This window comes from Chiloscyllium plagiosum, unplaced genomic scaffold (assembly GCF_037043375.1).
Source record: "Chiloscyllium plagiosum isolate Xiang-an unplaced genomic scaffold, Cpla_swu_hap1 HiC_scaffold_4, whole genome shotgun sequence".
NCBI classification, from domain to species: Eukaryota; Metazoa; Chordata; class Chondrichthyes; order Orectolobiformes; family Hemiscylliidae; genus Chiloscyllium; species Chiloscyllium plagiosum.
In genome coordinates this window covers 53,604,780-53,622,726 of record NW_028270142.1, presented here as the reverse complement: position 1 = coordinate 53,622,726, position 17,947 = coordinate 53,604,780, and the positions used below count along the sequence as shown (strand labels likewise).

At 40.0% G+C, this 17,947-nt stretch overlaps 1 protein-coding gene across 1 annotated transcript in view; it reads left to right on the top strand.

Moving 5' to 3' along the window:
* The window catches only part of LOC148150145 (ankyrin repeat domain-containing protein 16-like), a 31,135-nt gene extending 15,115 nt beyond the window's left edge, over positions 1-16,020 (top strand). The window contains exon 3 of the mRNA XM_087985867.1: positions 15,839-16,020. Coding sequence (XP_087841993.1) covers positions 15,839-16,020 — 182 coding nt within the window. The remainder of the gene's footprint in view (positions 1-15,838) is intronic.
* Positions 16,021-17,947: the final 1,927 nt, after the last annotated feature.

The following is a 17,947-nucleotide window of genomic DNA, read 5'->3' as shown; positions in this document are numbered from 1 at the left end:
GCTTCCCAATAGTTAACAAGTATGTGTAAAAATATTTTGATTAAGGTTGAGTGACCGATATCTCTCTGAATGAATATTTATTGAAGTTGAATGTCCAGTATCTCTGAGGCACCATACTAGCTGTATTCTGTACTGGGTAGCCCAAAGTGTAAGTCCAGAGTTTTGGGTTTAGTTGATTGTTCTGTTAGAGTGGAGGTGCAAATTGGTGAACAGTAGTCCCAGACAGAAATCATTCTGGCTCTGTGTGTATTTGTTGCAGCCTGAGCTCAGGATTTTGTTCAGTATTTTAGAAATTAGGAAAGTCCAGTATTTTAGATGATGGGGATTTTTGCACAACACTACAAAGATAGGAAAAGGGAAAAAGTATGAAGAAGTATGTTTTTTTGCTGGAGAAAGAGGATGTCTCGGCTAGGTCAAGGAAAGAATCTCTATGGCTTCAGGTAAGGAACATAATATGAAGACAAGAGATTGGAGGGAAAAATAGTTACTGAACAATAGACAAACTTTTAAGAAGAGTCACTTAGGATGTAGTCATCATATACTCCCTCAAAAGGGAAAGGTACAGAAATAAAGCTAGAGATCCCTGGATGACAGAAATGAGTAAAATTAAGAGGGAAAAATGTGTTTAGGATAGATGTCAGGGAAAAAAACACAGTTCAGAATTAGGCAGAATATAGAAGATTCAGATTGTAAGTGAAAAATCAGAGAAGCAAAAAGGGCTGACAACCAATATAAAAGGGAATTCCAAAGTCTTCTATAGGCATTTACAGAGTATGTGTATGACAAAAGGAGGAATAAGGCTGAATATGGACCAAAAGTGGGATTAATTCAGAGAGGCATAACAGAAGTACTAAATGAATACTTTGCATCTGTCTTTACCAAGGAAGAAAATGCTACTTAAGCCAGAGAGAAAGGGGAGGTGGTAATTCAGACACTGGTGGAGTTTAAACTTGAGGCTTTATTAGATAGGTTGCCTGTAATTAAAATGCATATACCTGAAGATACTGAGGAAAGTAAAATTGGAAATTGCTGAGGGACTGGCCACAATTTTTAAGTCTTCTTTCGCATAATGCCAAAAGGCTGGAGAATTGCATATGTTATATCCTTAGTCATAAAACAGTGCAAGGATAAGCCCAGTAATTGTAGGCCAGTCAACTTAAGCTTGCGGTGGGGAATCCTCTGGAAACAATCAGTTGTACCAAAATCAATAGTCACTTTGGCAAATGTAGTTTAATTATGGATTTTCTATCATGGTTCACTACTTTTATGAATGTTTTGTGATGCACCTCTTTTACCAACTCGAGGAAATTATTGGAGTGAAGTCTAATATGGCAACCCCTAAAATTGACTTAGTTCAGTCCAGGATTCATGCAAACAGGTTCGCTATCCACACCTTTATTCCAGGACCATAAATATCCTATTGGGGATTTAACTCCTGGAATTGGGACCATGTTTTAATTCCACTATCTTTCATTCTGACATAGATGGAGGCATGAAAATCCGACCCCATGCTTGCCCTTTCAGGTGAATGTGTATATCTGGTTTGGACCAGGCCAAACGCCCCTAAAATATTTTAAGAAGGTAACCTAGACCCTAACTATTCTTATTTTAAAGGCCATGATGTGGAGGAGCCGGTGTTAAAAATCACACACCACCAGGTTATAATCCAACAGGTCTATTTGGAAGCACTAGCTTTTGGAGTGTTGCTCCTTCATCAGGTGCAGCGCTCCGAAAGCTAGTGCTTCCAAATAGACCTGTTGGACTATAACCTGGTGTTGAATGATTTTTAACTCTATTTTAAAGGCAGCTGTAGGTGTCCTAGGTATGATGCAACTGGTCAAACAACTCAGCATTCAGCAAAACAGAACTTATTAAACACTGTAGTTGAAACACGAACAAAAGAGGAATTTAGAACAATTTAACTATTGTAAAACTTAACTGACCCGACATAGCCACTATTACTAACTAACTGTTCTTATATAGTAATAACCCATAAATACATCCCTTGGCAGAAAGGTAAATTCTTACCGGCAGGAGGGAACAACATCCAGAGAGAAAGTTAGAGGAATTCTTTACTGAAGCTTGCAGCTCTTCTGGAATCACACATCTTGTGAATGCTTCAGCTAAAACAAACTAGAAAAACTTGGACTGGGAGAATTGGCAACCTACCTTCCATTGTTAAACTAGACTCTTCGATACCCCTGCCTTTATGACCTCTCTTCAAAACAAAACAAGGACAAAGTAACCTTTTTAAAGTTACAGCATCGTCACATATCCCATGAAAATATTTTGAAGAAAGATTTCCAATATCTTTAAAAAAATTATCACTCAACCGATATCGCTAAAATAGATTATCTGGACATTATCTAATTATTATTTGTGAAGTTTTACAATGTGAAAATTGGCTCTGTGTCCTACACAATGATATTTCTTATCTGTCTAAAGCATTTCAATGTAATTGTAAAGCACTTTGGGATATCCTTAATAATGTGAAATAGGAGAGATATGTGGATTTTTTTACATCTTATCCTGTTTTAAAACAAGCCTTAAATTCTGGCTTTATCACCATGTTTTAAAATCCAGTTTCTTTCTCCATAAATAAAAGCAAAATACTGGAAATCTGAAAAAGACACCAGTACTGTCAGACTTGCAAGTTCTTCCTTCATTCTCTGTATTTGTTTCAGATTCCATTTCTACTCCTGTCCCTGAAACTTAAACTTAAGTTTCTCCCAGTTTTTCTTGTAGTAAAATATTAAAACTCTCGGAAATCTAAGAAACTGATGTTTACTTGGTCCCCTTGAACTACTAATTTGGGTTGATTTGTTCAAAGAACTTGATCAAATTGGTATTCTATGATCTGATGAAACTTACTGTGAGAAATAAATTTGTTATAATCTTACCTTATTATAATTTGCATTGGCAAGTAAGTCATGAGTTACTCACTTTATACAATGATATATGGTAAATCGACTAATGTAATTGTTGTCTGCCCTGTATCCCTGGAATGAAATGGAGAAAAGACAAGTTCAGTACATGCACTTCTTACTATGAAGCATACAACAACCTCACCAGTAAATCTGAAGCTGCAAAGATATTTTATGTATTAAAGTTCATCATGTTCTGTAGAAATAGATTGATGGAATTTTTGTGGTCTGGTACAGTAAATATGCCTTGTTTTCTTGGCATCATTGTAGAATTCCTGTTCATCCTGTTCCTATTCTCTATAAAGGTACTGAGAAAATGAAGGTGTACCTACTATATTACTGCTTTACACTTTGCAATTTTAATACTGGTTAATGTGCACCTGAAGTTCATCCTGCAAAAAGTACCTACCTGATTCTTGAAATTGCTTCTGTTCATTTTAAAAAATTCTTTGATGGCACATAGGCATCTTGAACTGACATTTTTACAAGACCATATCAGAGGGCATTGAAAAGTCAACTGCATTGCTGTGGGTCAGATGTTGCATTTGGGCCAGTCAAGAATGGCAGATGTTCTGCTCTGAAGGATGTTTGTTTACCAGTTTGGTTTTTATAACAATCAATGATAGCTTCTTCATCACTTTTACTGATCTTAGCTTTTAATTCTGGGCTTTATTAAATTACATCAGTTTCTATAGTGAGATTTGAACTTGTGGAGGCTAGTATCTCTGACTAATCCAATACAGTTACAACACTGACTTCTACATGACAAAATGGAAAATTATGCCAGTATGTCCTGCGTACAAAAGCAAAACAAATTCAACACCTCTAATTACCAACCATGAGTCTACTCTTCATCATCGGCAAAGTAATGGAAGGGAATGTGAATAGTGCTATCAAGCAAAGGAATAATCTGCTTATTGATATTCTGTGTTCCTCCACGGCCATTCAGCTCCTCATCTCATTCCAGGCTCCTCCAAATGTTCATAAACGAACTGAACTCCAATGGTGGTATGAAAGTGATATCAAGGCAGCATTTGTCTATCTATGGCACACAGGAGCACAAGATAAACTAGAGTCAATGGGAATCAGGAATAACTTTCTGCTGTTTGAAGTCAAAAATAGCACAAATGAAGATTATTGTTACTGTTGGAGGACAGTCATCTTAGTCCCAAAACATCACTGTAGGAACATCCCCACATCCCACCTTATAATAGAGGGTCGACCATTGGTCCTAGGCCATCTTTGGCTCCCATCATCAATGGTCAACCCTCCATTATAAGGTCAATAATCAGACACTGATTATTGCAGTGTTCATTTCTCAGATATTGAAGCCATCCATGTCCATACTTAGCAAATCCTGGACACCATCAGACTTGGGCTGATAAATACAAATTAACATTTGTGTCATACAAGAGGTGAGCTCAGAGTGAGAGCCCTTGACATCAAGTCAGCATTTGATCAAGTGTGGCATCAAGGAGCCCTGGCAAAACTGGAATCAATGAGAATCAGGGCAAACTTTGCTCTAGTTGGAGTCAAATCTGGCACATAGGAAAAAGGTTGTGACTGTTGGCATTCAGTCATCTCAGCTCCAGGATATTTTTACAAGAGCTCGTCAGAGTAGTGTCCTAGGGTCCAAACATCTTCAGCTGCTTCATCAATGACCGTCCATCCATCATAAGATCAGAGGTGGGAATGTTTGCTGATGATTACATAATGTTCAGCACCATTCGTGACTCCTCAAATACTGAAGCACTCCATGTTCAAATCCAACAAGATCTGAACAATGTCCAGGCTTGGCTTGGCAAGTGGCAAGTAACATTTGCACCACACAAATGCAAGGCAATGACCATCTCTAATAAGAGACAATCTAACAATTGATCGTTGACATTCAATGTGTTACGATTACTGAATACCCAACTATCAACATCCTGGGGGTTACCATTGACCATAAACTAACATAGATAAGCTATATGAATAATGAGGCTACAAAGCAGGTCAGAGAATAGGAATTCTATAGCAAGTAACTCAACCCATGGTCAGCCACAACTGAAAGGGGCCTCACTCACTCACAACTCACCTCCTGATTCCTCAAAGCCTGTACATCATCTACAAGATACAACTGAAGAGTTTGATGGAATACTCTCCACTTGCCTGGATGAGTTCAGCTTCAATAAAACTCAAAAACCAATTGAACTGCAGATGCTGGAAATCTGAAACAAAAACAGAAGTTGCTAGAAAGTCTCAGCAGGTCTGGCTGTATCTTTGGAGAGAAATCAGAATTAATGTGACCCTGCCTCAGAACTGATGGTAGTTAGGAAAAGGAGGGTTTGGGGGGAGGATGGGGTTGGAGGGAGGGTGGAGAGGAAATAGTAGGTGGAGATGGAGCCCAAAGAGAAATAAAAAATGGTTGGACAGATAAAAGAGTGGTTAAAGGTCAGTCTGAGGGGATTAATAGCTGCTAATGGGGACAATTAGTGGCTGACAATGTGTAGTGTGTGATAGCAGCCCCAGGAATGACAACGCTTGGTGTGTGGGGTGAGGGAAAGCATGGAGAAAGGTGCTCAAGCTACACAATTGTCGAACTCAATACTAAGTCCAGAAGGTTGCAGCATTCCCAAGCGAAAATGAGGTGCTGTTCTTCCAGTTTGAGCTAAGGTTGATTGGAGCACGTGGCAAGCCTGAGACAGGGATGTTGGCCAGAGAACAGTGATGTGTTGAATGGCAAGTAATGGAAACTCAAGGTCTTTTTTATGACAGAATGTAGGTGTTCTACGAAACAGTCACCTAGTCTATCCTTCGTTCCCCAATGTAGAGGAGACCACATAGTTAGCCAGTTTTAAGAAGAGTTGTAGCTCATGTTGAGGTCTTGGATATGGGTTTGCTCGCTGAGCTGGAAGGTTTATGTTCGGATGTTTCATCACCATACTAGGTAACATCTTCAGTGAGCCTCCGGACGAAGCAATGCTGATGATTCCTGCTTTCTATTTATATGTTTGGGTTTCTTTGGGTTGGTGATGTCATTTCCTGTTCTTTTTCTCAGGAGCTGGTAAATCAGGTCCAAGTCAATGGGTTTGTTGATAGAGTTCCAGTTGGAATGCCATGCTTGTAGGAATTCTCATGTGTGTCTCTGTTTGGCTTGTCCTAGGATGGATGTGTTGAAGTGGTGTCCTTCTTCATTTGTATGTAAGGATATTAGTGAGAGAGAGTCATGTTGTTTTGTGGTTAGTTGATGTTCACGTATCCTGGTGGCTAGTTTTCTGCCTGTTTATCCAATATAGTGTTTTTAAAGTCCTTGCACGGTATTTTGTAAATGATATTAGTTTTGTTTGTTGTCTGTATAGGCTCTTTCAAGTTCATTAGCTGCTGTTTTAATGTGTTGGTGGGTTTGTGGGCTACCATGATGCCAATGAGTCTGAATAGTCTGGCAGTCATTTCTGAGTTGTCTTTGATGTTGGGAGAGTGGCTAGGGTTTCTGGACGTATTTTGTCTGCTCATTTGGATTTGTTGCTGAGAAATCTACGTATTGAGTTCATTAGCTACCCATTCTTTTTGAATACACTGTATAGGTGATTTTCCTCTGCGTAGTTCCTCTGTTCTGCAGTGTGTGGTTTGCCAGTTTGGCAGTTTGCCATTCCTAGATGTCACAGTACAGTGAACATCCAATGGGGAACTTCAAACCAGCGTCTACAGCAAAACAACACATACGGACTAAATATTGAACTGCAGAAGCAATCACCCCAACATCCACAAATGAAACTGCATCAGAACACTATTCCAACGAGCCACCACACATTGCAGCACCAAGGAACTCCGCAGAGCAAGGGAAAATCACCTATACACTGTATTCAAAAAGAACAGATACCCAATGAACTTGACAGACAACAAGGCAGTTCACCACTACCTTCTTAAGGGTAATTAGGGACAGGCAACAAATGCTGGCCCAAGTAATGATACCATGAGCTACAAGTGAATGCAAAAATCCATCAATGCATCAGAAATTGAGTTTTGCAATTTCCCAATCTGCATAAAAATTGCCAGAAATTAAGTCAGCGTCAAGCAATTCATATCTATATTGAGACTAGAAAGATTCTTCCTGAATATACTGCTTGGAAAGATAATGAGGATAGGTTTGGCAATATTCAAATGAATGATATTTCAATTGCTTGCTTGGCAGGGCAGAGGGAGAAGAAAGAATATGGATGCATAAAAACAAAACCTGTAAAATTTACTCTCCCTCTCTCCTTCCTTGTTCTCAATCTCTAAAATCCGTGCCCAATGAAAAAGCTACTTGTGAAAATAATTGTTCACCAAATTCTGCAAATTTCACTACTGCTGAAGATCCAATCTTTGAAATTCAAATGCTTCTCCAAGCCACACACCACACTGACTTGGAAATATATTGCCATTCCTTCACTGTTATATGGTCAAACTCCTGGAATTCCCTCCCTAATTGTCAACCTAACTCTCCCATTGTCAAACTACAGCACATGGACTGCAGCCATTTAAAAAGGCAGCTCATTACCACCTTCTCAAGGGCAACTAAGAAGGGGCAATAAATGCTGGCCAGTCAGTGATGCTAATGTCCCACAAATGAATAAAAATAACTCAAGCAAGTGAAACCACCAATATGCAACCAGCTCTTATAATAGAGTCACACAACTGTACTGCACAGAAACAGATCCTTCGGTCAAACTCGTACTAACCAGACATCCCAATCTGACCTAGTCCCATTTGCCAACCTTTGACCCATATCCCACGGAACACTTCCTATTCATCTATCTATCCAGATGCCTTTTAAATGTTGTAATTACACCTGTCTCCACCACTTCCTCTAGCAGCTTATTTCATATTCATACCATCCCTCAGTTGGAAAAATGATCCCTTTTTAAATCTTTCCCCTCTCACCTTGAACCTATGCCCTAGTTTTGGACTTAACCACCTTAGGAAAAAGGCCTTGGCTATTCATCCCATACATGTCCCCTCATGATTTTATAAACCTCTATAAGGTCACCCCTCAGCCTCCGTGCTCCAACTAAAAAATCCCCAGCCTCTCCGTATAACTCAAACCATCCAGTCCTGGAAACATCCTTGTAAATCTTTTCTGCACCTGTTCAAGTTTAACAACATCCTGCTTATAGAAGGGAGACCAAAATTACACGCAGTATCCTAAAAGTGGCTTCATCAAAGCCCTGTACAGCTGCAACATAACATTCAAGCGCCTGTACTCAATGTTTTGACCAATGATGGCAAGCATGCCAAACGCCTTCTTCACTGTCCTGTCTGTGACTCTACTTTTAAGGAACTATGCGCCTGCACAAAGAGGTCTTTTTGTTTGAAAACACTCCCAAGGCCTTATCATTAACTGTATAAGTCGTACAATTTCATGTTCTCCAAAATCAGGTTTATGTTTGTACTCTTTAAAGCTAGGGTTACCATTGATAGTCTGCAGGAATACTGGACTCCCATATATGCACAGTTTTTAAGATTAAAATAGAATGCCTCACACAATTACCTCAATGTCTTAGAGTGATGTGGGCAGAGCCAAGAAAAAGATTGCAAAAAAATTTAATTGTAAATTAAGATGAATCAAACTGACTAAATTGATCTTTTTTCACAATCTTTTCCATGACTTTAAAACTCAATTTAACCTAATCAAGCTATCATTCCAGTTCAAGATTGAGAGATTCTGGCAATAGCAAAGGTTCAGAAGACTTTTTAAAATTATTCCATTTTTCTTCAACACACAGGCACATTTTCTTTCTTTTTCCTTCAAGGAACATGAGGTTTACTACCAAACAAACTGTTAAGAATGAAACTACTCAACTGTTCATGTATATGGGTCTGAATGGGATAATATCTGTCAGAATGCGGCACTCCAGTTTTGTCTGGGATAGTCCCTGTGCCCAAACGCAATGGTACTATTAATATTTGTGTTGATCAACACAACTCAATAAGGCGGTAGCAAGATACATCGTATTTCTACAGCAGATGAAAATTTAGCAAAGTTATTCCGAGAGCAAAATATTCACAAAACCTATTAGGAATAACAACTTTTAGCAGGTTCCATTAGATGAACAATCAGTGCTACTAATTGTAAGATTTTGTTTTAATTGCTTTTCATTTGACATTGTATCAACAGCGGAGAACTCCCAAATGGCAGTGCTGAATATAACTTATGGATTTAATGAAATTGTCTGCCACATGGGTGACACTTTAATCAATGGAAAATCAGATAAAGATCATGTGAAAGTAGTTTTAACTTGTTTTCAGGGAGAAGGCCTGATACTTAAAAATGAAGGTAAATTCTCCAAAGTATCCATTTGTTTTCTTGGGTCACCTTATCACTAATAAAAATGCATTATGCAGTCTCAGAAGAGGCAAAAACCATTACAAAATTCCAAACCGCAATTCGGTCCAGGGCCTTCAAACATTTCTGGGAATGGTCAATCAGGTGGCAAAATCCTTCCTCAATTTTACAATCATCATTGAACCTTTGGGAAAATTCTTAAAGAAGGCACAAGCATCTGCTGCTTATCAAGGCAAGTCATTTTAGAACAGTAGAAAAATGCCGATTTCCATAGAAATTTTGACACATTACAATTTTTTTGTTACTGACGATATTAGTAGCAGACATTTTAGCTACAGATTTTGGTGTAGTACTTTTTCAGGAACAACCAGATAGTGTCCAAGGCCAGCTTATTATGCATCCTGAGCACCAACAGACACAGAGATAAGATTCACTGTTATAGAAAACTTAGCAATCCCAGCTACGTTGGCTTGCAAGCAATTCTCAGACTACACCATTGATCTGAAAATAGTTATTGCAACAGACCACAAACTCTTCATATACATGCTTGATAAGAAAGAACTTGCATCAATGCCTCCAAGAATGCAAAGATTTTGATTGAAATTTATGAGGTTAAGTTTATGAAACTACCTATTTTGAAGATAAATTGCATGTAACAGTAGATGCACCTTTCAGAGTATCTGCTGATAGTCTCAAACAATGAGCAGATGACTTGGTTGAACAAATTGAGTCATACACCTAGACTATTTGGCACAATGGCCAGCAAGTCAAAATAAACTCAAACAGGAATATATTCAGGAAAAAAAAGGTGCATCAAAGATTATTAATATTGCATCCAGGTTTGGCCAGACCAATGATCTGATGGTATAATTGTGAACCTTTATTTTTAACATAGAAAACACTTCACCTTTGGTGATGTATCAGTCTATAATGAGAGATGAGTTGTTCCAACTTCACTCAGAAAACTATCAAGGTCTGATGGGCATTACCAAATGGTAAGCTAGGGCAATGTCATCAATGTGGTGGTCCAGAATATCAAATAATTTCATATAATTTCAATTATATTGAAGAAATTATTTCCAATAGCCAAATGTAGACATCATACTGGTCAGAACATAGACAACTATACATATCAAATAAATTTGTAAACAAGTCATGTGAATGGATCTGTTTGTATTCAACGGTAAGTGATATTTGATTAACAACTATATTTCAAGGTAGATTATAGAAAGTGTATAATTTGATTATAGAAACAGTCATGATAACATTGAAAGAGATTTTTGCTACTCAAGGAATTCAACATGTGGTTGTTCCTGACAACAGGCCATGTTTTGCAAATTGATACTTCAAGTATTTTGCAGAAGTTATTGGATTCCAAAGTATCACAAGTCTGTCAATATATCCTCAGTTTAATGGAGAAGCTGAACATGGAGTCTGAATTATCAAATTAATTTTGAAAAGAAATGAAGAATTTCAAACAGCCGTATTGAATCACCAACCTGCTCCATTTTGAAGATTCTTACCCATGCAGGGCCATTCTCATAGTTCCTACATCAAACTTTGTCACCTGAAATAAACTTAGTGGGGTCTTGTGACATGCATTTGTGTTCATGATTCTATTTCACCCTCCCCCCCCCCCCCCCCCATCCCAGGCCCGGGAAGATCAAATTTAACCTGGTGAAGTGTCTTCTCCCTAATTACAACTGTGCTGGAGCTACCCCTGGAATTGCATAGGGGTGGTCCTGTAATTGAATGGGAACCAGGGCAGTTTGTTATCGAGTGAATCTGTCGGCTATTTCTTTTAGCCTGCGTTCAAAGTTTGAACTGCTCTTTCTGCCAGACTATTGAAAAGTGGATGGTATAGAGCTGTCCTTGTATATCAAATGCCAATTGACTTTAGGAAATGCTCAAATTTCCTGCTGGTAAAAAATGGCCGTTACCTGTGACCAACACTTTCTGGTGTCCGAAAGGATATTGCAAAAGATATGCGCAGGTTTTCTATCGTCGTCTACGTGTTTGATGAATCAACTCTATGCATGTCTAGTGTCTTCGAATGGGCATCCACAATGGCTAAGAACATTGAGCCCATGTAAGGACTTGCGTAGTTGACATATAATTGAGTCCAGCATTTACCTGGTCATTTCCACAAATGTGAAGGAGCTGGTAATAATTTTTGTCTTTGTTGGCACTCTGGGCACTGTCCCATCAACACAGCTATGTTTGCATCCAACCCTGGCTACCAAATATAACTTCTTGCTCACATTTTTAATTTGGACATCCCTGGATGACCCTAACAGAGTTCACCCAGTATCTAGTAGTGAACTTTGCTGGGGACAGTCACTTTTGCTCCCCATAATAATATGCCATCCACTTCTATGATCTGGTCTCTCCGGGTCTAAAAAGGTTTCAGTTCTGGTTGTGACAGCCCTTTGATTTCCCCTTTGCCACCAGCTGTTTCAGTTTTGCCAGCTTTGGATTCAATTTTGGATCTTTCTGCATCCAAACTCTGATATTATCAGACATGTGAATGGAAGTGTACCTAGAAAATTTAAAATCATTCAGGACTGTTCCAGTAGCAGTACTATTGGTCAAGTATCTGCCAGCGGGAGGTGGCACAATGCATCTGCATTCACTACTTGGCCTCCGCGATGGTGTTCTAATTTGTAATTATGCACACTTAATATTAGAGCCCACTGCTAATTTGGCCTGAAGCTAGGGGCAGCACTGCCTTGACCTTTTTAAATAGATCTAGCAAGGGGCTTTTTATCCATTATTATAAATTTATGTCACTTGGGGTGCTTGGCACACATTTTTCCTTCTGTGGCATACAGCTGCCTGGGAAAAACAACTCAGGACTATGTCCAAGTTCTCCAAGTGCTCCTTATTGGTCTTCCCTGTTATTTGCACTTCATCTAGATAAATGGCAATCTTATAAAATGTTCTCCATCATGGTCTGAAAAATTGCAAGGGCTGATGATACCCCAGATGGAAGTCTCATATATTGATATGAATCCTCAAAGGTAATATTTGAAGCGTACTTCTGGGAATCCTCATCAAACTGCAGTTGCAAGCATACATGGCTCGTGTTCAGATTTGTGATGGACAGCCCCCTCCCACCTTTGTGTATACATCCTCTATGCAAGGGATTGGGTATTTATCCAGCTGCGAAAAGCAGTTTACTGTTTGTTTAAAATGCCCACAAAGGCAAACCCGTCAGGCTTCACAGTTCATACATCCGATGCTGCCCTTTCTGCAAAATGATTCCTTCGCATTCCAGCCTTCTTATTTCTGCCTCTCCCTTTTCCCATACGGCAAATGGCACTGGACGGGCCTTCCAGATTCATGGAATTGCTTCCTGGTCAACATGCAAGGTGGCCTTGGCTCCTTTGATAGTCCCTGGACCTTGCTGAAAAACCTCTGGGTTTTTAATTAGGACTTCACTCATTTTCTAAACTAAAGCTGTTGAGCCAATCTGGGTGAATCTTTTTCAACCAGTTTTGCCCCATCAAGTTTGGAGTTTGGGCCCTAACCTTTTACTACAATCAGAAGTAACTGGACCAACTGCTTCTAATTAGAAATCAGAACCAAAGTTATACACTTAATCTGTAAAGGTTCCCAGTATAGGTTCTCAGTCTAGCTGAGGTCTTATGCAAACTTAAGGGATGGAGTCTAGAATGAATTTTGTTAAAGACTTGTTTTGCCATCACTGAAATGGCTGTGCTGATATTGACCTCCATTAAAACTGGGTGACCATTTAATCAGACGTTTATTTTGATTGGTTATGGTTTGGATGTTGCTAAATAATTTAACTGTTCCAAACCAGATGCAGGTGGACTTTCCAGCATGTGTACTCTCTTGGATACCAGCCTATGAGTTCTCTTACTCATAGGCTGGTACTCTTACTAGTGGTCCAGGTCTCATTGTCGTACCAGAGACTGTTGATGACAATTGCTCTGAACACTAAAACGTATAGAATCATGGAGTCATACAGCAGGGAAACAGACCCTTGGATTTTATCCAACTAGTCCACACTGACTGTGTTCCCAAACTAAACTTGTCCCATTTGTCTGTGTTTGGCCCATATCCCTCCAAACCTTTCCAATTCATGTACATAACCAAATATCTTTTAAATATTCTTATTTAATTTGTGAAGGACTTAGTTGTCAAATGCTTGCTGCCATAGTTTATGGAAGATTGAGTTGGCGTATCTGATCTGGTGATGATTCTCCTCACCATTGGTCCCTTTTGAGTGCGGTGGTTGCCAAGATATGGGAGGTACTCAGTGTATTCCGGAGTCTGTCCTTTAACATATATGAGAAATTGAATGTTTGGCTGACCAGATGAGGATTGATATTTGAGTTTTTCTTTTGATAGTATTCATAGACTTGCACTAGTTCCTTGCATGCAGTATTGAAGAGATCGATAGCGGCTTGAAAATCTGACAGAGTAGGCAACATAACTGAAGACATCCTCAAACAATAGATCATGAAAGTCTACGATGGCCACTTTAGTTCTGGCATGGAAGTGACTGAGGTTACAAAATTTACCATCTAGGTAGTATTTAATACTAATATCAGAGGACCTTTATGAGGTGAATAATCACTTTTGGGTAGATTGCTAATAGTCTGAGGGTAATCATACAGGTAAAAACAATGACTGCAGATGCTGGAAACCAGATTCTGGATTAGTGGTGCTGGAAGAACACAGCAGGTCAGGCAGCATCCGAGGAGCAGTAAAATTGATGTTTCGGGCAAAAGCCCTTCATCAGGAATACAGGCAGAGAGCCTGAAGGGTGGAGAGATAAGTGAGAGGAAGGTGGGGGTGGGGAGAAAGTAACATAGAGTACAATAGGTGAGTGGGGGAGAGGATGAAGCTGATAGGTCGGGGGTGGAGGGTGGAGTGGATAGATAGAAAAGATGATAGGCAGGTAGGACAAGTCATGGGGACAGTGCTGAGCTGGAAGTTTGGAACTGGGGTGAGGTGGGGGAAAGGGAAATGGGGAAACTGTTGAAGTCCACATTGATGCCCTGGGGTTGAAGTGTTCCGAGGCGGAAGATGAGGCGTTCTTCCTCCAGGCGTCTGGTGGTGAGGGAGTGGTGGTGAAAGAGGCCCAGGACCTCCATGTCCTCGGCAGAGTGGGAGGGGGAGTTGAAATGTTGGGCTACAGGGTGGAGTGGTTGATTGGTGCGGGTGTCCCAGAGATGTTCCCTAAAATGCTCTGCTAGGAGGAGTCCAGTCTCGCCAATGTAGAGAGACCGCATTGGGAGCAACGGATACAATAAGTGATATTGGTGGATGTGCAGGTAAAACTTTGATGGATGTGGAAGGCTCCTTTAGGGCCTTGGATAGAAGTGAGGGAGGAGGTGTGGGTGCAGGTTTTGCAATTGCTGCGGTGGCAGGGGATGGGAGGGTGGGTTGTAGGGGGGCGTGGACCTGACCAGGTAGTCACAGAGGGAACGGTCTTTGCGGAAGGCGGAAAGGGGTGGTGAGGGAAATATATCCCTGGTAGTGGGGTCTGTTTGGAAATGGCGGAAATGTTGGCGGATGATTTGGTTTATGCGAAGGTTGGTCGGGTGGAAAGTGAGCACCAGGGGCGTTCTGTCCTTGTTATGGTTGGAGGGGTGGGGTCTGAGGGAGGAGGTGCGGAATGTGGATGAGATGCGTTGGAGGGCATCTTTAACCATGGGGGAAGGGAAATTGCAGTCTCTAAAGAAGGAGGCCATCTGGTGTGTTCTGTGGTGGAACTGGTCCTCTTGGGAGCAGATCCGGCGGAGGTGGAGAAATTGGGAATACGGGATGGCATTTTTGCAGGAGGTAGGGTGGGAACCTACTTGAGCCTTGAACAAATTCCCACTCTTGAACAATGTAATTAAGTAGGTGCTTAACCTATGGAGTATTGCACAGTCATATTATAAAAATTAATCATATATATTTATGGAGGTTTAATAATTTTTATGTACATTTTGACTCATGGCTCCCAGTATTCCTGTTATTAGCTGGTTGCATTAGACGCATAGCAGAACAAACCTCAAGGTTCTTGGCTAGATATTTTCAAGGTAAAAATAATAGATGGGACCTAGTTCTAGGATTCCTGCACTCATTCCCAGCACCTCCAACTTTTGTTAGCACAGGAGAAGGGTATGGCAAGCTTTCACTTCATCATTGGGATAGGCATCATTTAGACTCCTGAGAGATAGTGAGGACTGCAGATGCTGGAGAAGTCAGATTCGATAAAGTGTGGTGCTGGAAAAAAACTGAGCACGTCAGGCAGTATCTGAGCAGCTAGACAAATGACATTTTAGGCTTGACTTTTCATCAGGACTGGTTGATATCCTGAGTTTTGGCTGAGAATTGAGATATCCATTAGTCTGTTGAAACACAGAGGGAAATGAATTACTTTATCGATAGCTTTTTATTCTGTTAGATCTATTTTGTCAATTCCATAATGCTTAATGATACAAGATAAAAAGCAATCAAGGACTTGTAGCTTTTGCTATCAATACTTTAAAAGCCTGATTGATGTGGGATTATTTTATCAACTCCACTTTGGTTGAAAAGAAAACAAATCTTTTTTACATATTCTCAGCATCTGTTTGTTTATTTCTAGCAAATATTGAGGCACGGACTAATGGAGAATGGCAGACCCCATTCCATTATGCAGCTAAGTATGATGCAACAACTTCTCTTCAGTGCTTACGAAGCAATGGTGCGGATATTAATGTTCTGGATTACAAGCGGAGAACTGCTTTGCATCTTGCAGCACTTCATGGTAATTATCAAGACAAATAAAACTGAATCATTCGTTAGTGAAAACGTTTGGTGAAAATATTCTAATGATCTGAGTAATGCAATGTAAATATGTTCTTATTGTTATTAGCTAAGTTTTTTTAGAAGAAAAAAGTGAAGAATAAATGAAAAAAAAATTGCAGTGACAACTCAGAGTTAACTTAATATAAAAGTAGAAAATCTTGAAAATTGTCAGATGGTCAGACAGAGAAAACAGTGCTTTATGGGTTGACATTAACAATCCAGTGTTGGTAGATTTGAAAGTGGTGTGGCTTGTCCATTAGGCAGAGTTCCTGCCACCTATCTACACACTGCTATTGTTGTTGATTTAAGCAATCTGCCTTCCAATAGGCCAGTTGAGGCCTTAAGTGGGCAATGAACACCTCTTGTGCGAAGAGTTTGACTGGGACAACACTACTATTATAGGACAAGCCAAAAAGAGAACAGCCAGGGAATTCCTAGAAGCATGGCACTCATCCACTGATTCAAACAAGCACATTGACCTGGACCCAATATACCGGCCACTGCAGCAAATAGCTGGAACTGACAACCGGAAGCGGCAGATTCAAATCAGTATAAATGCCGGAGGAAGGATCACAGAAGCGCTTCACAGGAGGCTCCCAAGCACTGAGGATGTCACCTAGACAGGGGACGAAACGTCTGTAACACAAATTCCCAGCTCGGTGAACAGAACCACAACAATGAACACTGCTATTTAACGTACGATGGGAGAAGGCCAATCAAAGGACCTGCCCTGCAGGTTTCCTTAACTGGTCTCCAGAACACATTGGGGGGGCTCCCATGGTGCAGCATGTCCCAGGTTTCTCTGCCTCAGCCTCTGAATCCATAGCCACCACCTCCTCACTGACATCCAAATACTTTTAAAGTTGAGTCCTCATTTTCTAAGTGCAATAACTGCGGTGGCCACTGCTTCTACACTGGTACATTGAGAACTTCTGACTTCTAGGTGGCAGGCAACCCTCTTGGCAAGACCTCCTATTCCTTAAAGGCAGAAGTCCTGCCTCCAGCATATTAAAGTCAGTTGAGAAGTCAATTGTCTTGACGTTTTTTTTCTGAGTGGAGTAGGGAGCATAATGTCTTCTGTAATTCATTACAAGTTAATGATCTTTCATCAGAACTGGGAAAAGTAACAATCTAAAACAAAAACAGAAATAGCTGGAGAAACTCAACAGTTCTGGCAACATTTGTGGAAAGAAAGAGTTAACGTTTCAGATCCAATTACCTTTCTTTAGAACTGATTTTAGCTAGGAAATGGTGGTTTATATGTTGAAAATGGTGTGGAATGGTGCGGTGTTAAAAGAATAAGCAAGTAAATGATAGGTGGAAATGGAGCCCAAAGGGAGACAATAGCAGATGGTCAGAAAAAGGAATGGATAATATTGAGCTGGGCTGAAAGAAAAGCTGATTTTATGGAGCATTAGTAGATGAAAATATGATGACATGTGAAAACAGGGCCAGGGGTATAATTGTTGGTAAAGGACTTGGATGAAGGTGTTGAGGCCCTAAAAATAATTGAACTTGATATTGATACCTGAAGGCTACAGGGTTTCCAAATGATAAATGAGATGCTGTTCTTCCAGCTTGTGCTGAACCTCATTGGAGCATTGCAGCAGACCCATTGTAACACAGTGGTGTGTTGAAGAGGAGTAATCTAAAAGGTTTTATGAAGTACAAATACTAAAAAGGAAGGAAGATGCGGGAAAACAAGGGAATATCTGTGTTAGGATAGATGATAGGTGAAATTAAATGAAGAATTGTATCATTGGGCAATGTAAAAGAGGGAGATAATGAAACAAATGAAGGAACAAACAATGTGTCTCAAGGAGGTCTAAATTTTGGCAACAGAATAATTGTCAACAGCTGCTGTCAGAAAAAAAAATGGCATCATTGGATTCAATTTGAAATTATT